Raw genomic sequence first — 16,840 nt, 5'->3', positions numbered from 1 at the left:
ACTGGACTCGAACAGCGTCTCCACGGATGCTGCCAGAACTGCTGCGATTCTCCAGTAAATATCTATTTTTGTTTCAGATTTCAAGTATCCGCAGTTCTTTTTAATCCCAAATAGTTATGAAAAACACAAACATCATGTTGAAGTAAAAGGAACAATCAGTGATAAACGACATAAAATGAACTGGAATGAAAGACCAAAGCCCCACGGATGTAGTAAATCTGAGATAGTAGGAACGGCAGATGCTGGAGAATCTGAGATAACAAGGTGTAGAGCTGGATGAACACATGCTTGACCTGCTCTGTTCATCCAGCTGTACAATTGAACCGTTAACGTCTGCGCGAGCGGGTGTCCGGGCTGCCCCGTGCCGGTACGCATGCGCCTGTTTGGTATCGGGAATGGCGCTAACTTGGTGCAGGAGGGCGCCATAGTGATGGGATACATGCCAGCGACTCGGCCTGACTCCAGCTCGGTATGAAATCGGTGTTCAGCAGGACGATGAGCAGCGCGGTAGGACGGCTGCTGCAGGCCCGCCAAATCTTATGTGTAGCTGAGAAAAATGACGCGGCCAAAAGCATCGCGGAGATCATGTCGGGCGGCCGCTTCCGAAGGGTGAGAGGGAAAAACGCTAATTTTGAGTGAAATCCGTCGGATATAAGATGTAACACCTGTTGTCGAGGAAAAGGCTTCCTACCTATCAATATAAGTCAAAGAAATGTGGATGCTGGAGACCTGAAACAAAAACAGGAATTGCTGGAGAAACTCAGCAGGTCTGGCAGTGTCCGTGGGGTCAGAAACAGTTAACGTTTCGAGTTCAGTGAATCTTCTTCAGACTCCTAGTTTCTCCGTCAAGTTTTTGTTTTATTCCAAACTATCAATTCTGGCCCGTTACGAAGTTGAAGGTACCAACTTTGTCTAGAAACAATCCTGATTTGTACTTTTAATTCAATTGCCAGCTTTTCAAAAACCTTTTCTTTGAAATATTGTGACTCTTCACTTTACCACTAAGAATAACTTCTGAATAATTAGTAATACATAATTGCCCCTGCCATTTTGCTACATTTCGGCAATTCTATCACCTCATCTACTCTCATGTGCCATTCATTCTTCCCATGCTAGCCAAATTGTCAACTCTGACTAATTTGGTGGCATTCTTGTCTCTGAGTCTCAAGGTTCTGGGTGTGAGTCTCATTTGTCAAACAGAAAAATCAAGGCTGACAATGCCGAAGGAATCTGCACTGTTGGGAGTTTCATGTTGTCTTTTGTATGAGATATTAAACTGAAGCTCCACCTGCTTACACCGGTAGATGTATTTATAAAAAATTCTATGGCACTATTCTGAAGGGCAGTAAGTAAATTAAATTAATCCTGGTGACCTGGCCAATATTTATCCTTACACAAACATCCTCAGTGCAGCCGCCGAGCTGGTTTGTTGTTTTGCAGACGTTTCGTTACCATGCTGGGTAACTTCCTCAGTGCTGCACCAAGCATGTTACCAGCATGGTAACGAAACGTCTGTGAAACAACAAACCAGCTCAGCGAGCCAACCAACCTCAACACCCAAGCTACAAATCTACTCCAAAACCTTAAAGTATATCCTTGTGAGAAGGATCAATAGGGAAACCAAAGCCAGAACTCCCTGGTGATGTAGCTGATATAGAATAAGTTGAAGCAGGAAAAGTGTGTAAAGACAGATGCTAAGTTGATAATAAAAATAAGAACCTGATTGGGAATATCATTTCACATCTGAACATTCTACAATGAGAAAGGCAACGAGTGAGGAGGCGAGTAGCAACATATAAATGAATCCAAGAGTGATCTCTCGGCATATAAATACTAAAATAGTGGTGAGGGAAAGTTTGGGGATAGTTCGAGCATAGAAAGTAAAATTGAATGAAAGACCTGCATTTATTTAGCACTTTTCTTGGTCATCAGTCTTTACAGCCAGTGAAGTGGAGTAGTCCCTGTTGTAATGTAAGGAAAGGGATTGCCGCATAGAGGCAGAGAGCATGGCCAAGGTACTAGCGTAAACTTTTTATTTACCAACACCTATGTGATCAGGAGTGTGCCAGTTGATCAAATATTCTGGATAATCAACAGGTCCACAGAATCGATGTAAAAGCACATACTAAGTAATAGAAATGTATTACAGGGAGTATGCACATCACTGTTATACTTTATTTACAGCATAAATTACTCAAATAATAATGCACCTTTGCCTTAAACAAAACTTACTGGCAAAGAGGCTGCTCACTTGCACCCACAAATCAACTCAGACATTCCGGTAGATTGCGATATTTGAGCAGAAATTGACTCAATTGAATCAACTGTTGATATTTTGTGTATGTGGCCATTCAATTGAACAAGTATAATTACATCGAAGTAAATAAATTTTAAAAATCTGTAATAATTAGAATAGTAGAGTAAACTTTGCAGTATTTGACGTAGATAATTTTAGCTGGTTTATCGAGAGAGGAGGTTCATTAGGTATTAGTTAAAACAAAGGTTGCTGTAAATAAGTACTTTGCATCCATCTTTACCAGAGAATAAGATGCTGCTGAAGTTTCAGTGAAAAAGAACGTAATTGAGAGTATTGGGAATATTGATGACGAGGTATTAGAAAGGCTGATTGTACATAAAGTTTATACGTCACCAGAATTTTATGGGTTATGTATGACCATAAGGAGGGAAGTGTGGGAGGCAGTTGTGGATGTACTGATCTTCTGATTTTCCCTGGAGGTTGGGACCAGATGACTGGAGAATTTCGCATGTTACACCAGTTACAAAACTTCATATAATATATTAATAGTATTTGAGAACTTAGGTTCTAAGGTGGAGGAAGAATAGATTTTATTTTTAGTTCTGTGAAGATCAGACTTTTTTTAACAAGCTTAGATCTTGAGCATGAGTTCAAAAAGCATTTACAAGAAGTCATGTGATTTCAGCTAAATGATCAGCAAATCGCCTGGGAGACAATTGCTGGGATGTTTGAGGATTTGAGGTTTACGACCCAGAGAGACTGAGTGGGTCTGAAGCAGGTTCATACTGGAAGAAGAGATCCATAATAGTCGAAATGCTGGAACAAAAATAGAAATTACTGGAAGCTCAGCAGGTCTGGCAGCATCTGTGAAGAAAAAAATCAGAGTTAATCTTTTGGGTCCTGCGACCCTTCCTCAGACCTGATGGTAGCTGGGAAAATGTTGATTTATATGCAGCAAATAGGGAGGGGAATGGGTTATGGAGTAAATGATAGGATAGAGCCCAAAGAGAGAGAAGAGCAGTTGGGTAGACAAAGGAGATGATAACAATCTGGCTAGAAGGGTGAATAGTTGTGAATGGGGACTGTTAGTGACTAACAATGGGTAGTGTGGTAATGGCAGGCTATGTGATAACAAGGTCTGGTGTGTGGGGTAGGGGGCTAGGACATGGGAGAGTTAAGGCCCTAAAATTATTGAACTCGATATTGAGTTTGGAGGGCTGCAGGGTTCCCAAGCGGAAAATGAGTTGTTGTTCTTCCGGCTTGTGTTGAGCTTCGCTGGAACACTGCAGCAAGCCAGAGGCAGAGATGTTGGCCAGGGAACAGGGTGGTGCATTAAAGTGGCAGGCAACAGGTAGCTCAGGGTCTTTTTTGCAAGCAGAACGTAGATATTCTGTGAAGCAATCACCCAGTCTTCACTTCATTTCCTCAATATAGAGGAGACCACATTGTGAGTAGCGAATACAGTAGACTAGATTCTGGGAAGTGCGGGTGAAGTGTTGCTTCACCCGGAAGGTATGTTTGGGCCCTTGGATAGTGGGGAGGGAGGAGATAAATGGGCAGGGGAAGGTGCCATGGGGCTGTGGGGGTGTGTTGGGGATGAAGAAAGAGTGGACCAGGGTGTCCCGGAGGGAATGGTCCCTGCGGAAAGTGGACAAGGGAGGGGAGGGAAATATGTGCCTGGTGGTGGCATATCTCTGGAGGTGGCAGAAATGGCATCTGATGATCTACTGGATGTGGATGCTGATGGGATAGTAGATAAGGACAAGGGGAGCCCTATTGCTGTTGCAAGAGGGAAGAGAAGGGGTGAGGGTGGAAGTGCGGGAGATGGGTCCGACCTGGTTGAGTGCCCTGTCAACAACGGTTGAGGAAGAAGGTGGACATTTTGGAGGCTCCCTTATCAAAGTTTGCCTCATCTGAACATATGCAATGGAGGTGGAAGAACTGAGAGAACAGGATGGAGTCTTTACAGGAAGCAGGGTGTGAGGATGTATTGTCCAGGTAGCTGTAGGAGTCAGTAGATTTATAGTGGATGTTAGTGGCCAGTCTATCCCCAGAAATGGAAATGGAAATGGAGATGTCGAGGAAGGGAGGAGTCAGAGATAGACCAGGTGAAAGTGAGGGCAAGGTGGAAATTGGAAGCGAAATCGATGAACTTTTCCAATTCTGCACAAGCAAGGGAAGCAGCACCGATGATATCATCGGCATAAGTGGGGCCCATGCGGGTACCTGTGGCCACTCCTCTGACCCGAAGAAAATGAGAGGAGTTAAAAGAGAAGTTGTTGAGGGTGTGGACGAGTAGAAATGCTGTTATTAGCAGTCTCCAAGCAATCAGAGCTGTGAAATAGTTCTGAATTTCAGAAGGTTATGTCAGAGGAAGTCATCCAACTAGGACGTTGAAGATACAAGTTTAGGGAATCTTTGTAAGGAATGAGTGAGTTAAGTTAGCAGTTCATTTTATGATTTCGGGGAGAGTCGTTAACCAAAGAAAATGTGCTTTCAGTCGATGCTAGAGATTTGTCAGTAGGAAACTGATTTCAGTTATACCAGTTGAGCAAGAAGCTTTAACATGGAAATAGGGGTTAGTCTTCACTAATTCCTGTAAATGTATTGCTGAAGTCAAAGAGACAACCTTTGTTTTTGATTTTGTAATTGTTCTCATAGTTGTTGTCTCATGTATAGTTCATGCTTTTACTTACTTTTATGTCATTTTGTTAATAGTACAATGGTAGCCTCACGTGAATACGCTCAGTGACTGATCTTCATCGTAAACAAAAGAAAAAATAAAATTTCTGGTATGTCAGGCCAGGTTTTGTTCTAGAATCTGACTTGTTCACTGTTACCATCACCTGGGATTATGATACACTCTTGTTCAGGAAAGGTACAAGGATAAATTCAGCAATTTATTTAGCCTGAATGGACGGGTTGCCTTTAGAAAAGGTAATCTGTGACAGCATTAAAAGTCACTTTAGCAAGTTTGGGTTAATTAGGAAAAGTAGTTTTGGTTTGTTAAGGGCAAATTGTGTTTAATTGATTTGACTGAGCTTTATAAGGATATGAAGAGGTTAGATGAGAGTAAACACTAAACAAAAAAAACCAAAGAACTGCAGATGATGGAAATTTGAAACAAACAGAAATTGCTGGCAAAACTCAGCAGCATCTGTGGACAAAGCAGAGTTAACTTTTCGAATCCAGTGACTCTTCTTCAGAACTGATTGTCGCTAGGAAAAAATTGATATATATGCTGAAGAAGGGGTGGGGGTAAGGGGAAAGGAGCAAACGATAGGTGGAGATGGAGTCCGGAGAGGAACAGTTGGGCAGATGAAAGAATTGTTAAAGGTCTGTCTGAGAGAATGGGAATAGCTGCTAAAGGGAACTATTAGAAGCTGACAGTGGACTGTTTGTGATAGCAGTCAATGTGATGATAAGGCCTGGTGTACGGGGGTTGGAGTAAAGACATGGGAGAAGGTGCTCGGGCCGTAAAATTATTGAACTCAATATTGAGTCCAGGAGGCTGCAGAGTTTCCAAGCGGAAAATGAGGTGTTGTTCTTCCAGCTTTTGTTGAGTTTCACTGGAGCCCTGCAGCAACCCTGATACAGGTGTCGGCCAGGGAACACGCTGGTATGTTGAAATGGCAGGCAACTGGAAGCCCAGGGTCATTTTTGCAGACAGAACATAGGTGTTCTACAAAGCAATCGCCTGGTCTGCACTTTGTCTCCCCAGTGTAGAGGAAACCACATTGTGAGCAGTGAATGCATTGGTCTAGATTGAGTGAAGTGCGTCTGGTGCCATGGATAGTGAAGGGGGAGGAAGTAAACGGGCAGGTGTTACACCTTCTGTGATTGCATGGGAATGTGCAGTGGGGGTATGGGGAAATGTTGGAGGAGTGGAGGGAACGGTCCCTGTGGGAGGCTGACCAGGGAGGAGAGGAGAATATGTGCTTGGTGGTGGCATCCCACCACTGAGGTGTCACTGGACTCAAAACATTAACCCTGCTTTCTCAGTACAGATGTAGCCAGACCTCCACTATTTTTTTCCAGCAATTTCTGTTTTTGTTGTAGATGAAGATAATGCAGTTCATCTGGTATACATGACCTTCCAAAAGGCATATGATTAAATACTCCTTAATTGGCTTGACAGCAGGTTAAAGCCCATTGAGTGACACCATGGAAGACATTTGGCTGGGTGACAGAAAACAGAATAGCATTGCACAGTAGCTTTCAGGCAGGAGGAAAGTGTATAATAGAGTTCCTCCACAGGTTTGTACAAGAGCTACTAATATGTATTAGTGACTTAGACTTTGTCATATCAGATACTGTTTCAAAATTTTTAGATGATACAGACCTTGGAAATATTGTGAATAGAAACCAGATTAGTCTTAAAACTTCAAGAGGACATTGAATAGTGGAATGGTTGGATGTGGCAGATGAAATTTAGTGCACAGAAGAGAGAAGTGGTACATTTTTATAGGTGAGTATAGAGAAGTGAAATAAAAAAGAGTGCAAATATGAAGGGGCACAAAGTAAAATGACCTGGGAGTCTATGTGCACTAAAAGTTGAAAGTGGCAGGGAAGATTGAGAACATGGTTAAACATGCATACATGATCCTGAGCTTTGTGAATAGAGAATATAGTACAAAAACATGATGTTGTAATGAACTTTTATACATATGAGATTATGAATAGGCCACTCTGTTCCTGAACTGCCGCTACTGGAGTCGGAGATAACATGGTGTGAATCTGGAGGAACACAGCAGGCCAGGCAGCATCAGAGGAGTAGGAAAGTTGACGTTTTGGTTTGGGACCCTTCTTCAGTCCCTTTCCTACTCCTATGATGCTGCCTGGCCTGCTGTGTTCCTCCAGCTCCACACTGTGTTATCTAATCTATCCTTTATAACCTTTCACCCCCTTGCTTAACTAACTGCCTTAAAAATATTCAAGGACTTCTCTTCATCAAAAGGTGATGGAAGCAAGTTCTAAAGACTTGAATTAGAAAAACTTTGCTTTGGCCTCCTCTTCAGTAACTCCCATTACATATATGTTTTTCCCTTTAAGCTGAAGCTGTTATATTTTTGCTGCCCCTGGAGGATCAGTTTCTCCAGCAGTTGTTGAAGTCACAGACACTGCGTGAATGGTCAGTTGATTTATTCCCTCTATTTACAGTGCTCTGTTCACTTGACTGGTTTAGCTGCGTGTATTTTAAGTCAGTCGAAATGGTTCAAGTGCTACTGACATAGGAGTTTGATATCTAAATACATTATCTTGAAGATTTTGCATAGTTGGGTGATCAGCTTTTGTGGTTGATTGAAATGATGTAGCAGGACCTTTATCACATGTTATAGCTTTGACTGAGTGGTCTCACACAACAGAGATAACATTCCATTGGTCATTCACTTGTACAAATTGTTGGGCAACCTTACCAAACTCTATCATAAAACATTTATCATAGAGCAGTAAGGTATAGCATGGGCATTTCTCATCTGTAGTGGCCCAGGAGATGCCTCAGCATGTGTTGGGAAGTCCAGCACTGTGCTTTGATACTTTGATACAGTTTAATTTAGTTCAATTTCAGTAAATTTCCCAATACTGTTTTGCATAATCCTATTGTTTATACTTCAACTAGAGAGAAGGACTTTCAAAATTCAACAAGATCTATGAATATGAGTATCATCTGAACGGTAAGGTATGTCTTCAGATTCATAAAACTTTCTTAAAAGAACTTTAACTGAATTTCCTTATGTCTCATCCCTTTTCTCACTGTGATATGTGTTGTGAGAGGTAGGGTTTGACTGACCGCTGAAGTGCCTCAGAGTTGGTCTGACCAGACACTAGGAGGGGTTACAAGGGTGACTTGACAGGATTTGTATGTGGTGAATTACTTCAACTATTTGTACCACTCCCTTTCCAAGCTGCTGCTGATGCTATAGTTTGGTGGCCACTATGAATGTGCCACATGTAGTGAGTGTTTTACAGGTTGTACTATTATACTCCTGAAAGCCAGTTGGTGAAGGCTCAAACTTGTGACCATCTTTACGTTTATGAATGTTTCCTACAAGAGTTTAAAATCAATATTAAAGTCATGATGATAATTTCATTGTCTTTTGTAAGCAAGTAAATGAAAAAAATATTTTCTTTCATTGTCTCTGTGTAAGAGTATGGGTCAGTAAAAACTAAAATGAAAACACGAAAATGTATGTAATGTAAAGTTTACTTGAGCTTACTTGAGTTTTCCTCTTTCCCTCTCTTACCACCGTAAATGCAGAATGTTGGTATAGTGATGACCTCTGTCTCGGGTCACCTCCTTGAGTTGGAGTTCAAATCACCTTTTCAGAAGTGGTAAGTTTTTATTCAAATATGAAGTCCTGCTGAAACTCATTTAATTTCCAATCTCACTCAGCAGCGAGAGAGAGAGAGTTAACACAGCATTGGTAAATGTTTAGCCTGTTTTCATAACCCACTGATCAGATGAACATTGTGAGAGTTGTAAACTATATGCCAACCTAAACTGATCTAGTTTGAAACAATCTATAAAGGAGAAAATATAATTGGAATTTTATTTTGATCACTCAGTTTCAGAAGAACATAAGAAGCTTTCTACCCTTGTTTTAAACAAATAACAATTTTCCATAATTCAGGAAGATATCAAGAATCTGTTTGGGTGGATTTTGCTCACTGAAGCTTTTGTTTTCAATATCTGTAGGCGCAGCTGTAACCCTGTGACTCTCTTTGACGCTGAGGTGGAGAAGTACTGCCCAGAAAACTATGTGGACATTAAGGTACAATGTTATAGGAAAGCTCAGGATCACACACTGCACTCATGTTTTCTCTGTATTTAAACTATGCTATACGTGGGTTTGGAGTATTTGTTGGGATAATGGAGAGAGAGTTTTGCATTGTATCTAATATGCTGCATTTGGTATAGTAGTGTTTCATGAGAGATGTTTGAAAGAAAAAAAGTGCTTTATTCAAGCTGTATTATCACCTTTATGATCATATATGTGAATAAAAATATAAAGATTTCAAATATTGAATCTTTACATGAAAAGATGCTGTTTTGTCAAGAATTAATCACATTGTAGTTGATTTTTGGCTTCTGTTTCTTAATAGAGAACTCTGGAACGAGAGGTGAGGAAATGTCAGGCCTTGATCCTTTGGACTGACTGTGATCGCGAAGGGGAAAACATTGGATTTGAAATTATTAATGTGTGTAAAACAGGTATGTGTACATCGGTATACACAGCATTAGAAGCATGAATTGTGCCTTTCAATTACCACTGAAAGATTTTATAGAATATGTATTGATTTTTGGGCGGTGGGTGTAAAGAAGTTTTACTCCTTAGCTCAGGATCTTACACTCTCTATAAACGAGGTAGTGTTTCGAACCAGATAACATTCTGATCTCTGCCAGCTCTACCCTAAACTAACTAACACAATGAAGAATGAAGACATATTGGCAGTGTTTGAGCCTAGAAGCTCCTGACAATGGGATTGTGTGGTATAATGTTGTGGTAACGGCTGATCTATGCCAGATCTCTCTGCATTTATTTGGAAAATGACTGATGAAGCGATTTGTCTGCTGAAGTCTTAGTGGGTGCAGCATTACTTGGTGCAGCCCTGAGGGCTACAGATCAGAATGTTAGCAAATCGATGTTAGCTAGGATGGCACAGCAGTTAGTGTTAAAATGTCCCTGAGGTAATGAGAAATCAATTGCTGATTTCTGCAGGGAAGTGCTGGTAGGCTGACGTCTAGCAAAGAGTGCATGAAGCTATGATATTGTAATTTCTAGACTGTGTTGTTTTTCTTTTAAAAATGCTTGTTGTCTTGCTGGAAAACTTTGCTGCATGTTGCTCACGATCTCTTGTCTTTTCCTTGGCAGTGAAGCCGAATCTACAAGTGCTGCGAGCTCGATTTTCTGAGATTACACCCCACGCTATCAGACAAGCCTGTGAGAATCTGGTAGAACCTGATCAGAAAATTAGTGATGCTGTCGATGTGAGGCAAGAGTTGGACCTGAGAATAGGTGAGGGACCCAAAGGCCTAGAAGTCAATTTTGTTTTGTTTTTTTTTGTTCCCTTGTGAAAATAACTTGTAAACTGCACCTCACAATAACAACCCTCTCCTTTGCCCCCTGTTCGCCAATCTTCAAAAACTTTCTTCTTAACTACATCAGCAGCTTGTATGTGGAAACTTAATTTCTTTTGGTGTGGTGTTAAATATTACATATTGAATTGTGATCTGGAGAATCTCTTGTCCCCTTTTACAGGTACAGAGTTGCTTAACAATGCAGTGCACTCTGTTATACTGAGTTATCAGCATAGATTGTGCATCGGCCTATGGCATGAGGTTTGAACCAGTGTTCAATCATGGATGCTACAAGTTGAGCCAAGATGACAGTGATGCATTTGAAATTGCTTTTGAGTGCTACCGGAATTGTTTTGTGTAATTTTGTTGGTATAGGTGCCTCATTCACCCGGTTCCAGACCTTACGACTACAGAAAATATTCCCGAATGTGCTATCAAATCAACTGATCAGCTATGGAAGCTGTCAGTTTCCCACTCTGGGTTTCGTGGTTGAACGTTTCAAAGCAATCCAGGCTTTTGTTCAAGAAACATTCTATAAAATCAAAGGTATGCTGTAGCTGTTGATGTTTCTGAACCTTAGTGGAAGTGCATTTCAGCATCTCGGTAGTTATCGAGTGACAATGGTGTCAAGCTTTGGGACTTGACTCCTGTCTGCTTACGTAGTTGATGAATCCATTCATGTTCGCAGTAAAAAGTGATAGTTTGATGATGAAACATGTGGACCTTAGGATAAGTCTCTGGCTTTAAGGAAGACTCAATATTGCAAATTCCTATCAGTACAGTGCACGTGATTCTGATTTAAGGTTACTATTGAGTGTTAGTGCTATAAATTAATTGACAGTCAGATATTTCAATAATTTAAATGTAAGCTTCTGCAAAATGTTAAGCAATGAAAAGCAATGCCCAAATTACAGTATCCAAATTTTGAAAGGGTGAGTTTACTGGGTAAACATCTTTGGTGACAGGTTCATTTTTACAGAGTTCCCTTATTTTTCTGTATTGCTAATGGGCTGGCGATCACAGTCCAGGTTAGTTTTGTGAACTTTGTTTTTTATATCAAGTGTGCCAAATATTAGCAACAGTTTTTATGTCTCAGTCACCCATGAAACGGAAGATGGCAATGTAGAATTTAACTGGAAAAGACATCGTCTCTTCAACCACACAGCATGCCTTGTACTTTACCAGATCTGCATGGAGGTGAGCATATATTCCATTCTGATTAACCTAAACCCCAGAATATTTAGAAGTAGAAGTAGAAGGAGGATAGCAAACTAGAGGAAATATTTAGTGGAAAGTTGAGGGTTATAATTCACTGTAGTTTGAAGTGGGTTGTGGTGTCCCACGCATTACTGTTCTGGAACTACTTTTAGTTCAATTTGTTGATTCACAATTTGGATACAAGGGAAGGTGGTGGTATCCATGGTAATGTTACTCCACTAGTAATCCAGTACCCTAAGGCTGCATTTCTGGGGACAGAGGTTTGATTCCTGCCACAACAGAAGGTGAAATTTGAATTCAATTTTTAAGAAGTCTGGAATTACAAGCTGAAACAAAAACAGAAGTTGCTGGAAAGATCAGCAGGTCTGGCAGCATCTGTGAAGGGAATTCAGAGTTAACATTTTGGGTCCAGTGACCCTTCCCCAGATCATTAACTTTGATTTCTCTTTACAGATGCTGCTAGACTTGCTTAGCTTTTCCAGCAACCTCCATTTTTGTTTCTGATTTACAGCATTCGCACTGCTTTCCGTTTTTATTTGGAATTAAAAGCTGCCTGATGGTGGCCATGTAACACTGTCAATTGTTGTAAAACTCCATCTAGTTCATTATTGTCACTTAGGGAAGTAAATCTGCTGTCTTTATCTGGTGTGGCCTGCATGTAACTCCAGACCCGCAGCAAAGTAATGCCCACATCCCACAAAAACAAATGGGTCCAAAGGCATAGGTACCATTAATTCTTTAGAAGAACAAAGGAACTTGCAAAGGGGTATTAATGATAAGGAAGAACTGTCTAAACAGTGTTAAATGGATTTCAATGTGCATGATTATGAGAAGTTAGATTATGATCTTAAGAATACTATTGTCTATAATTCAACCTGAATAGAATAGGTTCACAGAATACTATGGACAGCTGGGGATTGATGCATCTGTGGAAGAAAAAATACGGAAATTAGTATATAAAATGCTGGAAACACAGCAGTACAGGAGACATCTGTGGAGGGAGAATAAGAGTTCATATTTTCAGTTTGATGACTTTCCGTCAGACTGGAAACAAATGTAATTCTAGATTTTACAATAGACTACTTTTGCTGCCATCACAACTGCAGAGGGCGCACTTTGGCATCTCCACAATGCAGCATTCACCTGCAATTCCACTCGTGCGTAACTATAAATCTAGATTTTCTGCTTTAGTCCAAGGAGCAGGACCTTTTTGATACAGGCAAGAATTATTGAGTGTGGATATTTTTATGTTTTATAGACACAATTTAACTAAATAAATTCTGATTTTCAAGCTGCTTAGAATTTTTGATATATTTTATTCACCTTGCCTCTCCTCTTCAGAGGCCAGTAACAAAGTTTATTAGTCTTTTGTATCAGCTCCAGTTTCAAGCCATGTTCCCTTGCATAAAATCTCAGTACTTCTGTGGATCTGAAATTTAAATCTTCAAAGATGTTTAATAAACCAATAAGTTAATTGAGCCAAATGTGGTTGACTGCTACTCAGCTTGTTCTTGTGGATTTTCTCGCAGTGAACAAAGTGATAAGCTGAATTGAGGTTTGTGAATGACAGGCAACAAACATGGATGCACAACAAATATTTCAGTGCCACCACTGTTTAAGTGTATTGGTCAGCCACACTTGGACACATAAGGTTTGAGTGTAAATACAAGAGATCTTTTTTTCTTTTAGGAGATGTTGGCATTGCTGCAAAGCTTGCACTTGCTGCCCAACCTGAATTACACTTAAACTGGATGATTTGTTAGGCCACTTCAGGGGAAAGATAAGAGCCAAACCCAGGTCAAGTGTCGCATGTAAGCCAGACTAGATAAAGTTAGTAGATTTTCATTCTTGAAGGGCATAAGTGAACCGGATGGGGTTTTTTTTTAACAGCAACAGTCGTGGTTACACACTGAGATTAGTTTTATAATCCCAGATTTATTGGTTGGATTGGAATCCATATCCTGACAGCATTAGCATGGGCCTCTGGATTACTATCCAGTGACATTACCATGACATTATCTCCCCTGAGAAGCTTATATCAACTTTAACCAGATTTCATTGTGAAGTATTAGGCTCCACTCTGCCAGCCTATTTTAATGATTTGAGACTAAAGAGATAGTATAGTGAAGATTTATTTAAATGCTGCCAGAATTACATGTTTTTTATGAGAATGATGTGGTGACTATGGAAGTGGTTAAAATTCTGAAGGAACGGGACAGTATAGGGAGAAATGTGTTGCTACCAAGAGTTGAACGGCCTAAAATGAGAGGCTATCATATAAGCTCGTTGAAAGAAAAGAAGAGAAGCACCTTCGTGTGCAGTTGTGAAGTCATAAGATTCATAGGCTGGTTGAGGCAGAAACTCTGAATAATTTGGATAGGTGCATGAAGGAAAACTGGATCAATGGAATTGGGAACTGGCTGGATAAATCCAAACTTTGAGTGAAACGATTTTGTGTGGCTGAGGTTGTGGCACTTTTGGAAGCTTATTCTGGGGAAGCCAGGAATGGCAGGGCTGAAAGTGGAACCCTTTTAAATAATAGGATTTCACTCTCGGCCCTTAGCTGTTTGCGTAAAAAGTTATTCTAGTAAATGCAAAAATTGATAATTAACTCTTCAGTTTTGTAAAGCATTAGTTTGTTTTTTTGAATGATTTCTTGATGTTTTTTGTTTGCTGATCACAGGATCCAGTTGCGACTGTACTTGATGTCTTTACTAAACCAAAGAGCAAATGGAGACCTTTATCCCTTGACACAGTGGTGTGTATTTGAAAGTAGCATAAGTTTTGTTGTAGAGAAATTGCTGCCTCGATTTTCAGCTTTATAAAATAAAAGCACGAAGTGGACCTATATCGAAATGTAGTTGCAATATGCTGCAGTGTGAGTTTCCAATGTATTCGTTTCTGTTTCTAATTTGTCCATGCTGCATGCTTACGTTCTGTGTTTTTAACATTATAATACAATGCAAACTGCTAGTTTAGCTCAAGGGATTTTTTTATGCAGTGACATACAAACTGAAAGTTCCAGCTTCAATCCCTGTTCTGTGTGAGTAAGCTGATCTCGGGTAGGCAAGTGTATTGGTGTTGGTGCTCAAAGGGTGAGATGAACTCGGACTTCTGATCACTGTCTAGGGACCTTCAGTGGAAATGGTAGGATGTTTGGCAAGATTTGGAGACGACAACCAACCAATTCAGTACCAATTCCCCAGCTCTTTTTACAGGGTGGCTTTCCTCATACGTTGACCTGGGATTCTTCTCCGCACCAGTTTTTGCAGTCTACTTCCCCCAAAGAATGAGCTCAGTTGGAAATTCGTTTATCCAAGTGTTTAAGAACCTACCCCAATTATCCGGACTTGGGTTGTGTTGTCCAATTTCTGTCCTTGAGATGCAGTTCCATTATATCAGTTTCTTGATTACATTCCTCCTGTCACAACAGATGAGATTTTCCTTTATTTTCTTCTGTTTTGTAATGCCTCCCAATACTTAGCCTTGAGGTGGGCACCTTAGACATCATGGCAGAATAGTAAGAACTGCTGATGCTGGAGTCAGAGATAACACAGTGTGGAGCTGGAGGAACACAGCAGGCCAGGCAGCATCAGACGAGCAGGAAAGCTGACGTTTCGGGTCGGGACCCTTCTTCAGAAATGGGGGAGGGGAAGGGAGCTCTGAAATAAATAGAGAGATGAGGGGTGGGCTGGGGAAGGTAGGTGGAATGGTGATAAGTGAGTGCAGGTAGCAGTGGTGGGGATTGGTCAGTGAGGTGGGAGGAGCGGATAGGTGGGAGAGAAGATGGACAGGTTGTGTCAGGTCAAGGATGTGGGGATAAGAGGGAGGGTTGGTCATGGGATGAGGCCGCATGGGCCCAAGCTATGCCTGCCTCTTCGTAGGACATGTGGAACAGTCCCTCTTCCGCAGCTAAACTGGCACTATCCCCCGCCTCTTCCTCCACTGCATCGATGACTGTATTGGCGCTGCCTTCTGCTCCCACGAGGAGCTTGAACAGTTCATCAACTTTACTAACACCTTTCACCCCAACCTCAAGTTCACCTGGACTATCTCTGATACCTCTCTCTCCCTCCTGGACCTCTCTGTCTCCATCTCTGGTAACCACCTCGAAACCGATATCTATTTCAAGCTCACTGACTTTCACAGCTACCTAGACTACAACTCCTCTCACCCACCTTCCTGCAAGCACGTGACCCCCACTCCCAATTCCTCTGCCTCCGGCACATCTGCTCCCAAGAAGGGGTGTTCCACTCGCGAACATCCCAGATGTCCTCTTATTTCAAGGACCGCAACCCCTCCCCCTCAACTACCCTTCAGCTGTCCAAAATGCTCTCGACCGTATCTCTTGTGTTACCTGCACCTCTGCTGTCACATCCCGTCGCGTCCCCTCCCTGCAACAAAAACAAAAACAGAATCCCCCTTGGCCTCGCGTATCACCCCTCTAAACTCCGGATTCAACGTATCATTCTCTGCCACTTCTGCCACCTGCAATCTGACCCCACAACCAAGGATATATTTCCATCCCCACCCCTGTCTGCCTTCCATAGAGGCCGCGCTCTCTCCGTGACTCCCTCGTCTGCTCCACACTCCCCACTAGTCCCACCACTCCGATACCTTTCCCTGCAACCACAGAAAGTGCTACACCTCCCCCCTCACCTCCATCCAAGGAACTAAAAAACCTTCCACATCAGACACATGTTCACCTGCACTTCTGCTAATGTGGTCTACTGCATCCGCTGCTCCTGATGTGGCCTCCTCTACATTGGTGAGACCAAGCGGAGGCTCGGAGACTGTTTTGCGGAGCACCTGCGCTCTGTTCACGACAAATGACAAAACCTTCCAGTCGTGAGCCACTTCAACTCCCCTTCCCACTCCTTGGATGACGTATCCTCCTCCAGTGCCACAATGAGACCACCTGGAAACTGGAAGAGCAGCACCTCATATTTAGCCTTGGGAGCCAATGGTCTCAATGTGGACTTTACTAGTTTTAAAATCTCCCCACCCCCGGCCTTCTCCCATGACCAACCCTCCCTGTCATCCCCACCTCCTTGACCTGACACAACCTGTCCATCTTCTTTGCCACCTATCTGCTCCTTCCACTTCACTGACCAATCCCCACCACTGCCTACCTGTACCCACCTATTACCATCTTTTCTGATGAAGGGTCTAGGCCCGAAACGTCAGCCTCTCTGCTCCTATGATGCTGCTTGGCCTGCTGTGTTCATCCAGCCCTGCACCTTGTTGTCTCGGATTCTCCAGCATCTGCAGTTCCTACTATCTCT

The 16,840-nt window shown here is 41.8% G+C and overlaps 1 protein-coding gene across 1 annotated transcript in view; it reads left to right on the top strand.

Annotated features, from left to right (window-relative positions):
• The first annotated feature begins 126 nt into the window (after positions 1–126).
• Positions 127–16,840, top strand: part of top3a (DNA topoisomerase III alpha) — a 37,464-nt gene continuing 20,750 nt past the window's right edge. Inside the window, exons 1-9 of the mRNA XM_048609718.1 lie at positions 127–609; positions 7,878–7,937; positions 8,517–8,590; positions 8,955–9,030; positions 9,362–9,470; positions 10,132–10,275; positions 10,713–10,883; positions 11,434–11,534; positions 14,239–14,315. Coding sequence (XP_048465675.1) covers positions 472–609; positions 7,878–7,937; positions 8,517–8,590; positions 8,955–9,030; positions 9,362–9,470; positions 10,132–10,275; positions 10,713–10,883; positions 11,434–11,534; positions 14,239–14,315 — 950 coding nt within the window. The 5' untranslated portion in view covers positions 127–471. The remainder of the gene's footprint in view (positions 610–7,877; positions 7,938–8,516; positions 8,591–8,954; positions 9,031–9,361; positions 9,471–10,131; positions 10,276–10,712; positions 10,884–11,433; positions 11,535–14,238; positions 14,316–16,840) is intronic.

The sequence above is a fragment of the Rhincodon typus genome, chromosome 21, assembly GCF_021869965.1.
Source record: "Rhincodon typus isolate 14 chromosome 21, sRhiTyp1.1, whole genome shotgun sequence".
In the NCBI taxonomy this organism is placed as follows: domain Eukaryota; kingdom Metazoa; phylum Chordata; class Chondrichthyes; order Orectolobiformes; family Rhincodontidae; genus Rhincodon; species Rhincodon typus.
Note: the sequence above shows the minus strand (reverse complement) of the source record. Positions and strands in the feature narration are given on the sequence as shown.